At 39.9% G+C, this 16,700-nt stretch overlaps 1 protein-coding gene across 2 annotated transcripts in view; it reads left to right on the top strand.

Moving 5' to 3' along the window:
- The first annotated feature begins 268 nt into the window (after nt 1-268).
- Nucleotides 269-16,700, top strand: part of ARSJ (arylsulfatase family member J) — a 55,962-nt gene continuing 39,530 nt past the window's right edge. The window contains exon 1 of one of the 2 annotated variants that reach the window (XM_074950781.1): nt 269-743. In XM_074950781.1, the coding sequence (XP_074806882.1) occupies nt 376-743 (368 nt within the window). In that variant the 5' untranslated portion in view covers nt 269-375. Of the gene's footprint in view, nt 744-11,364; nt 11,390-16,700 lie in introns of those variants that run through there. The other variant, XM_074950782.1, reaches the window with a different exon arrangement.

The following is a 16,700-nucleotide window of genomic DNA, read 5'->3' as shown; positions in this document are numbered from 1 at the left end:
GCCCCCCAGCTGAGAGGCAGCGCCTAGGGTTGTCCCCGCGGGCGGCGGAGCTCCCCGGCCGGGGACCCGACGAATCGCCCCGGCATGGGCGCAGGGTCACGGCAGCTCCCCTGGCTCCAGGAGGGACACCGGCGAAGGATGCTCTGATCCTGGCTTGGCTTCGGCCATCCTCAAGCTTTTGGGGCTGGAGGAGGGGCTGGGGGTCTGCGCCCTGCCCCCGCCCCCGCCCCCGCCCCGCCTGCAGAGGCAGCTGAAGTCGGGATGAGCTGGGCTCCCCGTGGCTCGCCTGGGGTGGAAACCCCTTGAGGCTGCCCTCGCCTCCCGTGCCCAGAGCCCCTCTCTGTTGTGCGCGCTCGCCAGCCTTGGCCGAAGTGAATGGCCCCCGGTGGATGTGCACCGCACCACTGGCTCTGCAAGGGGACAATGCTAGCCGGGGGGCTGCTGGCCGGCTTCTCCGTGCTCAGCCTCCTCACCTACGGCTACTTGTCCTGGGACACCCTCGGATCTAGCCTGGAGACCACAAGGGCCGAGCTTGGAAAGGAGCTAGAGGCCAGCGCACCCACCACTCAGCCTCACATCGTTTTCATCCTTGCTGACGATCAGGGATTCAGAGATGTAGGGTACCACGGATCAGAGATCAGGACACCAACTCTGGACAGGCTGGCTGCTGAAGGGGTTAAACTGGAGAATTACTATGTTCAGCCTATGTGCACGCCTTCCAGAAGCCAATTTATCACAGGAAAGTAAGTTTACTACTTAATTAATTCCTCTGACCTTCTTAAACTTAATGCTGTAATCTCTTCCGTCTTGAAGGCAGCACAAGCTCTCCAGTGATTAACATAATTAGAAAGAAATTGATCTTATGGGGGGGGGGGGAGAACCTGTTGATTCACCTGAAAGTTTAGTACATTTTTTCCCTTAGACAAAATAGACTTTTCCAGATTACTTTTATAACGAAATAAAGACCTGCACTCTGTAATCTTGTTAGCCAACAAGAAGTCAACTGAATTACCCACTTCTTAATATAGTAGGAATTGATTTTCCCTTATATACATATAAGTTCTAGTTGTCACTTAATATATTTTGGTACTATGCATTCAGTGATCATCTAGGTCAGTTATGTAACTTCCTTAGGGCAGATTGAGTACATGAGGTGACTTAAAGTCAAATTCTTTTTTGGTGAAGTAGAATGAATGTTCCAAGTTGTTTCCATATATATTGCAATGTGCAAATTGTTGCTCTTCTCACGGTGAACCTTTCCTTAAGTGAAGCCTTTCTGTGGTGTTATAGTAGGGTTCCACTGAATTTGTGCTATACGCAAGCGGGGGAATGTAGAATTTTGCAGGTATCTGGGCTGCGGTATCTCTCTTCTTACAATGTAATTGCCACTGTGCAAATAGTTGTCTATGGTGCCACCAGAAAAGCTGCCACATGCAGAAATGGGGCTAAAGCTGTCTGACTTGCGCTACCTGGTATAGTTTTAAAAAAAATCTGTTAGGTAGGTAATCAATATAACCAATTTAATAGTGTTGGCACAACTGGAAATGGAAAAAAAAAACACCTGATTTTTAAAGAAAACAAGCAAGTGGCCTAATGTCTTTCATTACCATGTGAAAAAACTTGATTTGATTCCTGCTCCCAATCTTCCATTTCCCAAACTTGCCAGGACAGGGAATTCTGCAGGGAAACTCACCATCAAGGGCTCTCAAACTGTGGACCATATCCTAGTAGAGTTTGTGTCTTGTGGATATCTACCCCCTAGCTCATAGTAATATAACATCCTTGTGGCAACTGAAGTAGTAGTTTGTACAGAAAAGTAATATCGGGTTAATCTTTAATGTGTTTTTAGCTGCCTTTGCTGTAATGTAACAGCTGGAAAGAAGGAGCAGAGCCAGCACCATGTGATCAGCCAGTTCTCTGTAGACCACCAGCAAGTCTTCTGCAGACAACAGTTGTGAAACTACTGCTTTAAGAGGGGAATCTCATGCTGCACAACAGTGACTCATCCAGTCATTTAAAGAATGGCATTGTTGGGTTCTAAAGAAATCAGGGTTCTGGGCAAGCCTTTTTTAGATTCGTGACAGTTAGAGAAGGAGAAATTGGCGCATCATCAGGGCAAAAGGAAGAAAAACTAAGGGGAGAGATAAGTAACTTAGTTTATTTTACCCTTCCTTTAAAATATCTAATGTAAATAACTTTTTTTAGGTTAATGAAAAAAAGAGAAAATAAAATGGGTAAATTTTTCGGAACCCTACTCTTTTAATCAGGTTGCAAGGAGAGAGAGAACCTGAAAATCTGCCTCTTTAATTTTGGAACCTTGCGAGAGAGTTGCCTACACTTCATTCATTTCATTTTATTTACTAACAGTCTGCTGGACTACCACCATTCAGACTTTTTTCTTTCCATTCTACTTTCAGAAGAAGGAACAGCAGAAGGAAAAGACTGCTTTACACAAATGAGAAATAGGGGAAGGAAGTGGTTAGGAGAGGCTAGGGCTGGGCAAGATATTAACAATGTAGAGCCGGAAGAATATTGTCATCCCTCTTTTGTATAAAGATGGGTGCCAGAGGTGATATGTTATGATGCTGTCTGCATAGAGGTAAAATAAGAATAAATAAGGGCCAGGACTAGAATACATTAATGACAAAAGAAATAAACCAGTAAAAATTGCTCTCATAATTAAGCCCTTTGTAGTCCTCTTAGGGTTCTACTTTCCCTTTAAATTCTGTGCATAATGTCCCTTGATGTTGATGACTCAAGGTGAGATTGAAAGCCTGAGCCAGTGGGTTTAATGCTACAGGTGATCTGCTCCCATGATAGCTGCATTGGGGCTAAAGGAGGGAGATAAGGCAGTCAGCTTTCAGGAAGCAGGCTGTCCCTAGCTCTGCAGCTGCGGAACCAGGATTGCAACAAAGGACTGGGTGGATCTTTGAATCATACAATTTTCACTGACCTGCACTGCTCTTCATTCAGCCCTGGAACTAATTTGATTCCTTCCAAAGGTCCCATTCCTAGTTTGAAATTTCTAAAGATCTCTGTCTATTCTTGCTTTGCTATTTGAGGTACTGTTAAGTTGAGCTGGACAGTAGCTTGTTTATGTTTGAGGTGTTGCCAAGTGGGTATAACTTTGCAGCAAATAAGTTGTAGCAGGCGGGGGTTTCCCCATTGGTATTAGGCTGAACACAAAGGTTTAAGTCCTCTAAACCTACCAGTATTTCTGTGGTGTTTGTTTGGATTTTTACTTTCTCCATAAAAGTAATATGGAAGCATCAACAAGCCAAAATCTCAAATTGGCGGGGCCTGATTAAATTCATTCTAGCGTACTTAAGGAACCAGTTGAAGCAATCTCAGTTATCTTTGAGAATGCATGGTGGATGGATGAGGTCCCAGAGAACTGGGGAAGGGGAAATATAGTAGCTATCTTTTAAAAAGGGAACAAAGAGGACCCGGGGAATTACTGACTAATCCACCTAACTTTGACACCTGGAAAGATACTGGAACAAATGATTAAATCAATTTGTAAGCATATAGAGGATTACAAGATTTTAAAGAATAGCCAGCATGGATTTGTCAAGAACAAATCATGTCAAACCAAAGTAATTTCCTTCTTTTGACAGGGTGACTGGCCTAATAAATGGGGGGGAAGCAGTAGACATGATATATCTTGATTTTTAGTACGACATTTGACACAGTCCCACATGACATTCTCATAAGCAAACAAGGAACACGTGATGTAGATGTAATTACTATAAGGTGGGTGCATAAGACCTCAACTAAAGAGTAGTTATGGTTCATTGTCAAATGGGAAAGTTTATCTAGTGGGGTCATGTGGGGGTCAGTCCTGGGTCAGGTACTATTCAATATTTTCATTAATGGCTCGGATAATGGAATGAAGAGTTTGCTTGTGAAGTTTGCAGATGACATCAGGATGGGAGGAATGCAAACACTTTGGAGGACCGGATTGGCATTCCAAATTACATTGACAAATTAAAGAATTGGTCTGAAATCAACAAAATGAAATTCAATAAAGACAAGTGCAAAGTACTTCATTTAGGAATCGTTGGCTATATCGCAGTACTTCTTGAAAGGGCCGGGGGGCGGAGGGGGGAATGATTGAATTGAATATGAGCCAACAGTGTGATGCCATTGTGAAAAAGGCTAATATCATTCCAGGCTGTATTAACAGAAGTGTTGGAAGTAAGACATAAGAGGTAATTGTCCTGCTCTGGTTGGCACTGGTGGGACCACAGCTGGTACTGTGTCCAGTTCGAGTCGCCACACTTCAGAAAAAATGTGGACAAATCAGAAAGAGTCCAGAGGAGAACAACAAAAATGATAAAAGATTTAGAAATCTGACCTATGCAGAAAGGATTTAAAAAAAAAAAAACCTGGGCATGTTTAGTCTTGAGAAAAGAAGACTGAGGGGGGATCTGATAGTCTTCAAATATGTTAAGGGCTGTTATAAAGAGACACTGATCAATTGTTCTCCATGTCCACTGAAGGCAGGAAAAGAAGTAATGGACTTAATCTGCAGCAAGGCAGATTTAAATTAGGTATTAAATTTCTAACTGTAAAGGTAGTTAAGTTCTGGACTAGACTTTCAAGGGAGGTTGTGGAATCCCCATTATTGGAGGTTTTGAAGAACAGGTTGGACAAACTCCTATCAGGGATGGTCTAGGTATACTTGGTCCTGCCTTAGCACAGGGGGCTGGACTTGATGCCCTCTTGAGGTCCCTTCCAGCCTTACATTTCTATGATTCTATGAATCAGAATATTTCAGGACACCTAGCTTGCTGAACTAGAGCTAAGGCAGAAGCTATCTTAGACAGGTACTGAGAGTGGTTTGTTCTTGTGAGAAGAAATCTAAAGGGATATGTACATCCCATGTGTTGGAATATCAATAAAATATACAGAGATAGGAATATACATCGGGAAAGGCTGCAGTGAAATACTACCATTTGGCTGACTGCTACATTTAAAAAAAAAAAGGAAGAACTTGTGTAAACACCATAATTAGGAAATGCACTGTGGCAGTCTGAAAATTGTTTCATTTTTGAAAATGTTTTGACATTTAAAAAAAATGCAGGCAGACTGTGATGGATGGTATACAAGAAGGCCTTGATAGATAGAATAGTGCAGATCACCCAAACATTGGAAATATTTGAGATACTTTTTTGTGTAAAGTGTGTGTACATATGAGTAAGTTGAACAAATAGTACAATATGCAGTACTTGATTTAGTCACGTGGTACTGCTACCGACTTCCTATTAAAACCAAGGATTACTTTGAAACATGCAAAATACAGTTTGCCAATAGAGTCTTTTTGAGAAATATCAAAATATTGGAATCCAGAGAAGGAGCCTTTCTTTGGATAAAGTATTGCTGAGATATGAAGCCTTTGGAGGTGATGAGTGTGATGAATGTCATCTGGTACAGCCAAGCAAATGGGCAGGTACGTGCTTGAGTGAGGTTGTGATGCATCTGCTCTGTCGATAGCCAATTTAATAAAATAATTAGAAAATTAAAGTAATACTATAATTAGAAAAAAGTAATTTATGAGTATAATAGATTCATAAGCTATATGTGTTTTTGGAGGAAAAGGTCAATAATTGCATTTCCTGTGCTGTATCTATGTAGCTGGTTAAAGACCATGGCACTTGCCACCTTTTGCCTAGATAATGCATTGGAATATGCTAGTCTGCTCCCTTGAGAGTCTCTTGACAGCCATAGGACTTGGAGTTCCCACTAGTCCATTTTGAGGGTCAGAGAGTACTGTGGCACCCAAATGTTGGATAGAATGCCTATGAATCACAGAAACTCTGCACTGAGTTCAAGAATGAGCTTTGTCTTATGGAGGCTAGTCCTTTTGCGGATTTCTTCTGCTCAGTGGGTAGAGGTCTGTGCGCCTGAAGCCAAAGATGTTGAGGTCTCTTTTCTGTGTCCTTGTATGTATCTTTGGGTGATGACTGTAGTGTCTATCTGTATGCACTGAGTAAGGGTTCCGGGAAATAAGGGAGGGAGAGAATTTTTTTAAAAATAGCTGAATTTAAAGAATTCCTTGTCTTGTGGTGTTTTGTCCCTCTACTGTCCTCTGTTCGTGCAGACAGTAATGTCCAGTTAATGGACTCCTGAACTCTAAAATGCAATATACTCTTAAGATATCAGGAGTCTTGTTGTATCACTTTATTTCTAATGCACCACCAAAAAAAAAATAATAAATAAATAAACCAAATAAACACATAATGGAGCAAAGCATAGGGTGGGTTGGTGCCTGGTTTTCGACTAGAAAATCTGGTCGAGACGGGGACTTGACAATGTCCAGTCAGATCTACTGACTGGACACCCAAAGTCTGGGTACTGCGAGTGGTAGAGGCGCTGGGTCATCACCTGCTCCAGGCTGCTTACTGCCTTTGTCGGGCGACTGCAGCTCCCAGCCACAGCTCCACAGGCAAGTCCCTCCTGAGCTGGGGGATGTGGGGGTCAGGAGAAAAGCAGTGAGCGATGGATGGGAGAAGAGCAGTGGATGGGGCGCGGACTCGGTGAAGAGGTGGGGCAGAGGCAGGGTTTTGTGGGTAATAGGTGGGGCAAGGGTGGCATCTCAGGGGGAAGAGGCGGGACAGGGAAGTTCCGGCGCTCCTGCTGGAGAGTCTGGTTTTTAAATATTACCAAGTTGTCAGCCCTACCAAAGCAGTGGGGAAAAACACAACATATAAATATGAAAGATTAGTAAGGATAGGGAAGGAGTGATTAGCAGAGTATGGAGTGTAATATGCAATCATATTTTTCATGCATCAGTTTTTAATTATACTTATAAGAACATTGTCTGGTAGTTTAGGCCCAAAACTTGCAACCCAAATATGGTAGCATTGTATAGGATGCAAAATCTGTACCTAATTAGAAAGGTGAAACTGACTGATCAAATTTTCATTGTCCCAGATGTGTGAAATTAAAAAAATGAATGAAACAGCATACATGGTCAAACGTGAATTATACTTTAGAAATCTTCTAGTTTTAAACAAAGAAATGTATTGTTAATTACATTGGTAAGGAATTTTAAATTTGTGATTTTTAATCTGACTTTTTTTCTCAAACCTGGCAAAATCATTTTGGAAAATAAGAATGATCTTGTGTGACAGAGGTGTCAGCATACAAAGTGCATTGTAGACAGTACATATGGGATCTATTAAGACTTGCAAATGCACTTCAAAGTCTATTAATTCAATACTCAACATCCCTAGCACATATCTGTTTGGTAATTGATCCTGTGTACTTCTGACATTAATAGTAAGTAGTAAACTGATGAAGGAATAAACATTGGTAGGCTCTCATGATCAAAGCTCTGGTATTTGACTGCATCTTCCCTAAAAAAGACCCTCTGAAGTGAATCAACACTCAGGTAATTGAGTTATGTTTCCTGGGGGAAAAATGGCCTGGAAAGGACGCTGATTAGCTAGATGCAGAGTGATAAGGACACTCAGTTGTACCACCCAAAAGATCTAAGATAGTTTGGGGCTTAAAATTTGGGAAACTAAATTCAAATGCTAGTAGATTACTTTTTGTGTGATAAAAGTAGCTAATGGTCAACCTTACATACAGCAGCTCAGAAGAGGAAAAATGCCCAGTTTACACCTCTGTTATTTCTTGTATTTTGTAACAATGATCTCAATCAAGATTCCAGATTTTTGTTGTTTTTATTTTAATTTTGTTTTAAATCTGTTCTTCTGTTGTTTTAATAGTTTCTGTTTCCATGTCCAAGTTTGTAATGTTAGAGCACCTGCCCATGTTGGGGTAAATTTGTGCTAAAATGTTTAATAGTGTATAGAGGTATTTGAACATATGGCACCCAAAATTTATGATAACTATTGTGGAAATTCAATTGAAACTTGCTTATATTTATTGCTTTCCTGCTGCCTATTTAGACCTCTTATATCTGTAAAGAAATGCAGTCTACAGAGAGATTTAGTGAATTAAGCAAATGGTTATAGTAACAATTTTATTAAAATATGCAATATATGTGCCCAAAATATTATAATCAAAATATGAGACATCAAAAATTGATAATATTCTTTATTCCCACATACCAAGACAGATAAGTATTTCACTGAAAACTAAGCCATCAAATTTGGGGAGTTAAGGTTTTTTTTGTTAAATTCAGATTAAAACTTTTAGCAAAATAATGAAGTAATAATATTTGTTAATTACTATTTTCATTTAGTTTTTGTGTCAAAGTTCATCTCTTTTGGTAGAATCTGGTAATTTTCCCGAGAAAGCTAAAATATTAAAATTCACTACTAGCTCTCACAGCTTGATATGTATCAGCAGTTGCGCCTTCAATTCATGCTATGTTGTATTGCTTCCTTCCTGGTCTATCCAAATTCTTAAGCAATTACAATTACTACCAGTGTCAGCATCTGCTGCTTCCTTACTTGTCTTTTGAATACTCACAATTTTAAAACAATGAGGTTTTTATTTTCAATGAGGGGACCATTTTCTCATCATCATTGATTAATATGTATATTTGCAGCCTCTTGATATACCTGCTTATGTTTGTTTAATGTATGGTAAAACATAATGAGATAACTGGAAGTATCTGGTCTGGTGAAGTTATCTTAAGACTTATATAAATATATCGAGAACCTATCACAGCTTGTTGTTGTTTTAAAGCTGTGTAAGGTCTATACTGGCCATACCTGGGATGAGCTTACTTTCCTTATATTGATGTTTTGCCCCTAACACAATAATATGACAAGTGCCCTATTGGCTGTGGGCCAATACATTCTCTTAGGACAGAGTATATAAAATTGATTTTGTTTAATTTTTGGCTAATCAGCTACCCAATTTATAGAAGTTGTCTTAATGAAAACCCAGTACAGAGAACCAGAGACGTCAGGCGATGGTTGTTTCTCTAAACTAAACTGATGGCCTCACACTCAATATGAACAGTTCAAGAAAGAAATTAATATAATACTTGTAAATTGTTGCCGCTTGAAGTTCATATAAAGGTGCTTGAACGATTGAAATCTGATTAAAATTACTTTTGACTTTTCTCTATGACCTGTGATGCAATTGTCAAATATTGAATTTGGGAATTTTCTGTACTTTGTGGCTCATAATAAATGAGGGAACCACTTTTCTGGTTCTATTGGGAGTGTGTAAACTAATTGTCAGGAAATCACGTATTTATGTGTGTAGGTAATTGTATAGCTCTTGTCGTCATAATATCTGGCCGCAGGTCAAAAAGGAAATCCCTGGTAGAGCTGGGAAACAAATCTAGATTCTAGACTGTCTGAGTTGTAGTCCTGTGTCTTAAGTACAAAACTTTCCTTTCTTATTTAAAATGACTGTTTCAGATTAACTTTAAGTGAATAGGGATTATAAATTCCTTCAGTATACTATGGGCATGTAGGCCTACATTTTTAACTCAAAGGCTGGACACCAGTATACAGAAACCACATGGACAAAATTGTACCTGCACAGTTTCATGATTAATACATCTATTTGTGTTAGATGTTCACACAAATAAGAATACACTGTTTTGCAAATGGACTTCTGGCCTCCAGTTTGATACATCTGACCCATACAATATATATTTATTTTGATTTATAAACATCCAGTGCCTATTACACATACTGGGCACTTTGAAAGTTTTTTAAAATTCATCAAACAAAAAAAGCGCTCCCACAAATCCCATCTCACATAAATAAAAAGAAAATCCACCAAACTGGAAAAAAATCCTTTTCAGGTCTGACTTCCCCTTCACACTTCAGCCTTCCCCAAATCTTTAGCCAAAGGGATGGATGGGCTTGCAATGTGCCTGGAGGGTCAACAGTTTCAGGCTTCTCTTGTACCCATATGCACACACAGATGACCATTGTGTACACACAAAGAGGTGCACATGTAAAAGGAAGACCCTTCAAAAATCTGGTTCATAAATGCTTATTGAGTTCTATCAATGTTCACCATATCATGATAAATGTTGTGTTAGAGATCATATTGTGGTGGCACTTGCATATTGTGGTGGCTTCAACACAGCTTCCTCCTGAGAAGGAACACTTCTCATGATGTTGTTTCATTGAGGCAACCAGGCTTTGTTCCAGTTCTTTGTTGCACTGTTTGCATTTTGCACACATGCCTCTCTTACCCACAGGTAGAGGAACTTCATTAAAATATTCCCAAACTGGGTCTCTTTTACGGCCTGCTGCCATTATAGGTTTTCCCTTCTAGGGAGAGAATGGTATGGTAGATCTCAAATCAATGAAGGCTACACTCAGAAATACCTCAAGACTTCCGGAATATGCTGCTCAAACAGTTTCACTTCTGTTTCTAACGCCTGTCCCTCCCTTCTCATATTTATCTCCAGACTTCTCCTCATCCAGATCTATTCCGCCCCCAACAATCTTCTATTCACTGAACTTTTTGAAACTTTGCACTTTTAGAGAGAGGTAAGGGATTGACTCTGTGTACACAAATTTGCAGAGGGACAATAGGATTGAGCTCTGTTATTTCTTACCTCTATATTTATTTAAAAATATTTTTGCTGTTAACAAGCATGCTATCTCTGGAGCCACAAATCCATAGTTTGAGAACTGCAAAATTAAGCATTCCTGATGGTATCTTCTAGACTGAGCACTGTGTCCTATTGGGCAAATAGAAAGATTAACCTAAATAATGTATACAGAAGCCCCTCGAACCCGATAAGATTGGCTCCCTAACCCATGAACTACTGGAACTCATTTACAAAACTTTTCTTAAATATTACATGAATATATTGTCTCATATTATAGAACTAGAATTTATAATCCCTATTCCATGATGAGATATCTTTGAGCTATAATGAATGTCAATTAAAACTATCTTTAGATATGTTTTTTGAGGAAAAAACTTTTTATCAAAAAATCTGATTTTACATTAAAAAAATTATTTTTATCCACCCTTTTTTGTAACAATTGCAAAGTTACAAATACCTTGTTTTGGAAAATAGATTTTTTGGTTTCAGTGTAAAACCTAGTTGCCCATACATTTAATCCTTTTTTAATATCTAAGATAACCTATATGTGTAAATGCCCCTTGAACTAAGAATGCTTTAATTTTTTAGCAGCAAGTTTAATTAGTTGTGCTGTTCTTGCTTTCAGGTTATGGACTACTCTCTGTTGCACAATTTAGCCGAGGCTTTTCAGAGTGTTTTAAAAGGAAAGCTTTTTATCAAACATATGGTGAGCATCAGAAACTCCTAGTTGCCTACAGTGAATTAACTCTTAAAACAGCCAGGCTGGTCCAGGTCCTCTGACTTGATTGCTTTTGGCTGTGGAAGATGGAAGAGATCACTAGAGCCGGAATTTGGGAAAGTGATATATTGTTGAAAATGGCAACGCCTCTATAAAATTACCAGGTGCCCATTCTTAAGTTTATCCTCTGCATTTCAGATTTATGTATGCTAACCTTCCCCACCCTTCATGGTTATTCTCCAGAGGTGACCTGACTCTAAAAAATAACATCCAAAGTATGCTGTGTTCCACCAGCAGCTGGATTTGGGATTGAGTTTAGGTGTGAATTTTATGTGTGTGCCTGGAGTATTCCCTCTTTCATTTGAAGATACAAACCAAACCTTATGCTGACCATACATTTTTTTTCATGATATCCAGGCTTTCCAAAATACTATGACGACATGTACTGTTAAAAAAGAAACTGGAAAACTAGACAAAGCTGCACCATTAGCAGAATTGTTGAAATTTCTTGATCTTGGGGAACATTTTTCTTATTTTTAAATATTATTCCTCTTCAGACAGAGAGAGAGATTTTTCCAATATTATTAATACATACATCTTAAGAGGAGGGTGGTAGGGAAATTAATTAGTTATAAAAAGAAAAATCTATTGTCAAGTCTGGTATAATTTGTGCCTTTCCTGATCTGAATCGTTCTTGCTATTGTAAACCTTGGAGAGTTTCATGTTGTGTGTTCTGTGCTATATGATAGCCTAGAAATGGGCACTATTTTGATTTATATGGATTACGAAAGATTCTTTCAAAAAGGAGTTCAAAGCCATCGCTGAGGCTAATAAGATTGTATGCAAGCAACCCCCTTGCTCACATTTTAGACTAAGGAAAATGGGAATGGTGGACATGCATCTTACTTGCTTGGCTGTCAAGTTGGAAGAAGCCCTGATGCATTTTTTAGGCTGTGGGAGAAGACGAACTGCATTCATGTATGCTGTGGGTAGTATTTGCAGCATAATCTTTTTCAGTTCTTGTGGTGCTTTTTGTTGTAATAAGCAAAAAGATAAGCTTATTTATAGTTATTGTTTATTTTATTATCTTTCTCTTTAATTTCTATCAACCAGTGCAGTAACTCAATAGGGAACATCTTATCCTCAGATGTTAGGGCCTGATTCAGCACTAGGCTAGTTCAGCTTTATGATAGAGTAAATCAAGTTACATGACATAAAAGAGGAGCCGTCAGTTCTGAATCAGGTACTTGTTGTTTATAATGAGAAAGAAATTAACATACTAGACAAATATACAGAAAACTTCCAAACGAGAGGTTCAGCCCAGTTCTATAACCCCAAGATGTAGAATCCTAGCTTCTCAGACGCTTTCTCCTCCCTCCATCTCCCTAGCAGCCCTTCCTTGGTGACAGGTTGAGAGTGAAGCTGAGCTGGTATTTACTCTTTGTTTGCTGGGTGTTGTACTGTGCAACACTACCCTATATCTAACAATAAACTTTTATTTAAGAGAATTTTGGTTAAGGGTGTAGACACTTAAACTGGACACAGCTGTTATTAGGTGCTGTAAAAATGTGGAAACTGATTTCTGAACCATAAGAGAGAAGGAAGCAGAAATGGATGAATTATTTGGACAAGGGTGGGAGGCACAAGAATGGAAATTGTGATTTCTTTTCCCCTTCACAAACAATACTGCAAAGTAGTAGTGTGAATTGAGTGTGGGCCAGTGTGCATTCCTGAAAATTTTCTGCTGCACTCCTTACTTGATGCAATTATGGATTAGTGTTTGTGTTTTTTCTGTCGTCTTTTATTCTATTTTCATTATGGTGTTATAATAATCCAGAATTCATATGTAGTGGAAAACTAACCTTTCCATCTGTATGTAGTGTACATAGAGAAAAGTTTTCCTTGAGCTTTTTTTATTTTATTTTAATTTATATCTCCTGCTCTGATTTTCCCTATTTTTGTAACTGTAAGTAAGAGACTTCTGGTAAGAATAAACAGAATTAGTCTTTCTGATGTAATGAAGAATGATTTGACCAAGACTCCTCAGCCATCAGTATTAAATATATGTATGCTGTAATGCTACAAACAATGAGATTTTACTGTAATGATTAAGATCATGTGTAATACTGTTTGTCACTGTTTCGGCCCAATTTGAGTCTTGACTCTCTTTGAGGCTTCACTTTATATCCTTTGGCAGTAATTGGCCCCACTGAAACTGCATATGGCAACTCTTAAGATTCTGTTTTGACTCTAATTCTTTTTTGTTTCTGTGGTGCCATCCGGTACAGTTGTCATGTGTCATGAATTAGGCTTCCATTGTAAGAAGAATTATGCTTGAATTTTTTTATCCCTTCTGTCAGATCCTGATATTTTACTGTCTGGTTGAAATGTTGTTTTGGAGGGCCCTGTCTGAATCTAGCCTAAGTTGAATTGCTGTATCATAGAATCATAGAATCATAGAATATCAGGGTTGGAAGGGACCCCAGAAGGTCATCTAGTCCAACCCCCTGCTCGAAGCAGGACCAATTCCCAGTTAAATCATCCCAGCCAGGGCTTTGTCAAGCCTGACCTTAAAAACCTCTAAGGAAGGAGATTCTACCACCTCCCTAGGTAACGCATTCCAGTGTTTCACCACCCTCTTAGTGAAAAAGTTTTTCCTAATATCCAATCTAAACCTCCCCCATTGCAACTTGAGACCATTACTCCTCGTTCTGTCATCTGCTACCATTGAGAACAGTCTAGAGCCATCCTCTTTGGAACCCCCTTTCAGGTAGTTGAAAGCAGCTATCAAATCCCCCCTCATTCTTCTCTTCTGCAGACTAAACAATCCCAGCTCCCTCAGCCTCTCTTCATAAGTCATGTGCTCTAGACCCCTAATCATTTTTGTTGCCCTTCGCTGGACTCTCTCCAATTTATCCACATCCTTCTTGTAGTGTGGGGCCCAAAACTGGACACAGTACTCCAGATGAGGCCTCACCAGTGTCGAATAGAGGGGAACGATCACATCCCTCGATCTGCTCGCTATGCCCCTACTTATACATCCCAAAATGCCATTGGCCTTCTTGGCAACAAGGGCACACTGTTGACTCATATCCAGCTTCTCGTCCACTGTCACCCCTAGGTCCTTTTCCGCAGAACTGCTGCCTAGCCATTCGGTCCCTAGTCTGTAGCGGTGCATTGGATTCTTCCATCCTAAGTGCAGGACCCTGCACTTATCCTTATTGAACCTCATCAGATTTCTTTTGGCCCAATCCTCCAATTTGTCTAGGTCCTTCTGTATCCTATCCCTCCCCTCCAGCGTATCTACCACTCCTCCCAGTTTAGTATCATCTGCAAATTTGCTGAGAGTGCAATCCACACCATCCTCCAGATCATTTATGAAGATATTGAACAAAACCGGCCCCAGGACCGACCCCTGGGGCACTCCACTTGACACCGGCTGCCAACTAGACATGGAGCCATTGATCACTACCCGTTGAGCCCGACAATCTAGCCAGCTTTCTACCCACCTTATAGTGCATTCATCTAGCCCATACTTCCTTAACTTGCTGACAAGAATACTGTGGCACAAGACGGTGGTGATTGGCACAAGACAGTGGTGGTGAGGCGTGATTCCTTAGCTTAGGTATAAATGGGTCAAATCTTTTGGTAGCTGATTCTGTTAGGAATATTTGGGGTCACTTTGTATTCCAAGCTTTCTGTGTTAAAGCATGTTTCTGCCACAGAAAAGCTTGGCTTGTGTCCATCAGGAAAAGAGCCAAAGTAATGTGTTTTCTGTGACTAATCCCAAGACTCTTCTTATCCATGTTGCTATTACAAGCCAACAGGATTTCTTCAGTGCTCTTTTTGATGGTTTGCCTGCTGTTGCTATTAAATGTAACCTTGAAGAGCACCACAATTTGACAGCCTATATTCTTGCTGACAGTGTTACATTCTCTCAGTTGGCACAGTATTTGTTAGTGAGTTGAGTTAAAAATTTTGTTTTCACACATACAGCCTTTCCTGTGCTGTTCACTCTGAAAAATAGGTATGTGAAAATGGCACTTGCTTACTCAACAAACATTTCCTGAATGTGATCTAGTCATCTCTATTCACTTCTGTGACAAAAAATACGTTTTGCTATTGTTATCCCAACATAGATAAAAGAGAGTGAATTGGATTCCATTCCTCCTCCTGTGCTAACACGATTAATAAAATGTCAAATGGTCTGAAGACAATGCAGTTGCATCGGTATCACTGAGGACATAACTTGGCCTGCTGAGTTGTTATTGCTGTGGTGATATACAAGAAGGAAAGAACGTGGTTTTACTATGATAGCCCAAGGCGAATTTCAGGGTTAGCAGCTGGGTTATATACAGAGTGTGTTGTAATGGTTAGAGCACAGTATTGGGACCTGGGCACCTTCATTCTTCTGTTGACTTGCTGTGTGGTCTTGAGTTGATCACCTAGCCTGCCTGAGTTTTACTTTACCCATCTGTAAAGTAAGTGTAGTGATACTTACCATACAGGAGCATTGCAAAGATAAATTAAGTGCTGCAGTAGTCATCTATTTTAGGGAATTATGGTGGTAAAGCTCCCAATCACTGCTTTGAAAATATACTGCATAAATGTTTAAAACATTCTAGCAAATATGTATTAGAAATTGGGGGTGGGAGAGTTAACCTCCTTATTATTTTCTCTTTGCAACTTCAAGTCAAATATCAAAGAACAGGGAAGAGAAACTAACTTATAAAGGGAAGCTGCCTTTATCCTAAGAGTCCTTGGCACCCAGAAAGAATTCAGGAGCTTCTAAAATGAAGGTATCTGTCACACTGTATCTGTAATGTAAGAGATGGTTCTCCTGTTGAGCTCATCTTCTCTTCAATCCAGTCTATGCTTCACTGATTTACTACAGGTTCTGGAATCAGTTCTTCTGTTGTTTCCAGCTTGTATTTGCTATATAGTGAACAGGGCCGGCTCTAGGTTTTTTGCCGCCCCAAGCTCCGAGAGCGCAACTGCCCAAGCAAAAAAAAGAAAAGGGGGGGGGGGCGGGGGCGGGCAGGCGGGCGGAATGCTGCCCCTGGAATTGTGCTGCCCCAAGCACGTGCTTGCTTTGCTGGTGCCTAGATCCGGTCCTGATAGTGAAATCTATTACACCTTGGTTTGCAACCTGATATGAGAGGTGTTTTTAGGAAGGCAGATGTTTTATTCACATCTACAGTATCCTGCTGCAGAATGCTCTAAACAATGACCAGGTTTGTTGGACTTGGCTTGTATAGCCAATGTTCCATTAGCAGGGTGGAGCTTGTCATTTTATGGAAAGGAACTATTTAAACATCAAACTACTCAGCTTGGCTCTTTTTCTGTTGTTGTCTCTGTATCTCTGTTCTTGTTGCTCAGCAAAGTGAACCATTAAGAAAGGAGAGTGAATGGGGGCATGTGGCTATATGTATTTTACCTTTAAGATATATTCCATATGAAATATAAACCTCTCTG

This window comes from Natator depressus, chromosome 4 (assembly GCF_965152275.1).
Source record: "Natator depressus isolate rNatDep1 chromosome 4, rNatDep2.hap1, whole genome shotgun sequence".
Lineage (NCBI taxonomy): Eukaryota > Metazoa > Chordata > Testudines > Cheloniidae > Natator > Natator depressus.
Note: the sequence above shows the minus strand (reverse complement) of the source record. Positions and strands in the feature narration are given on the sequence as shown.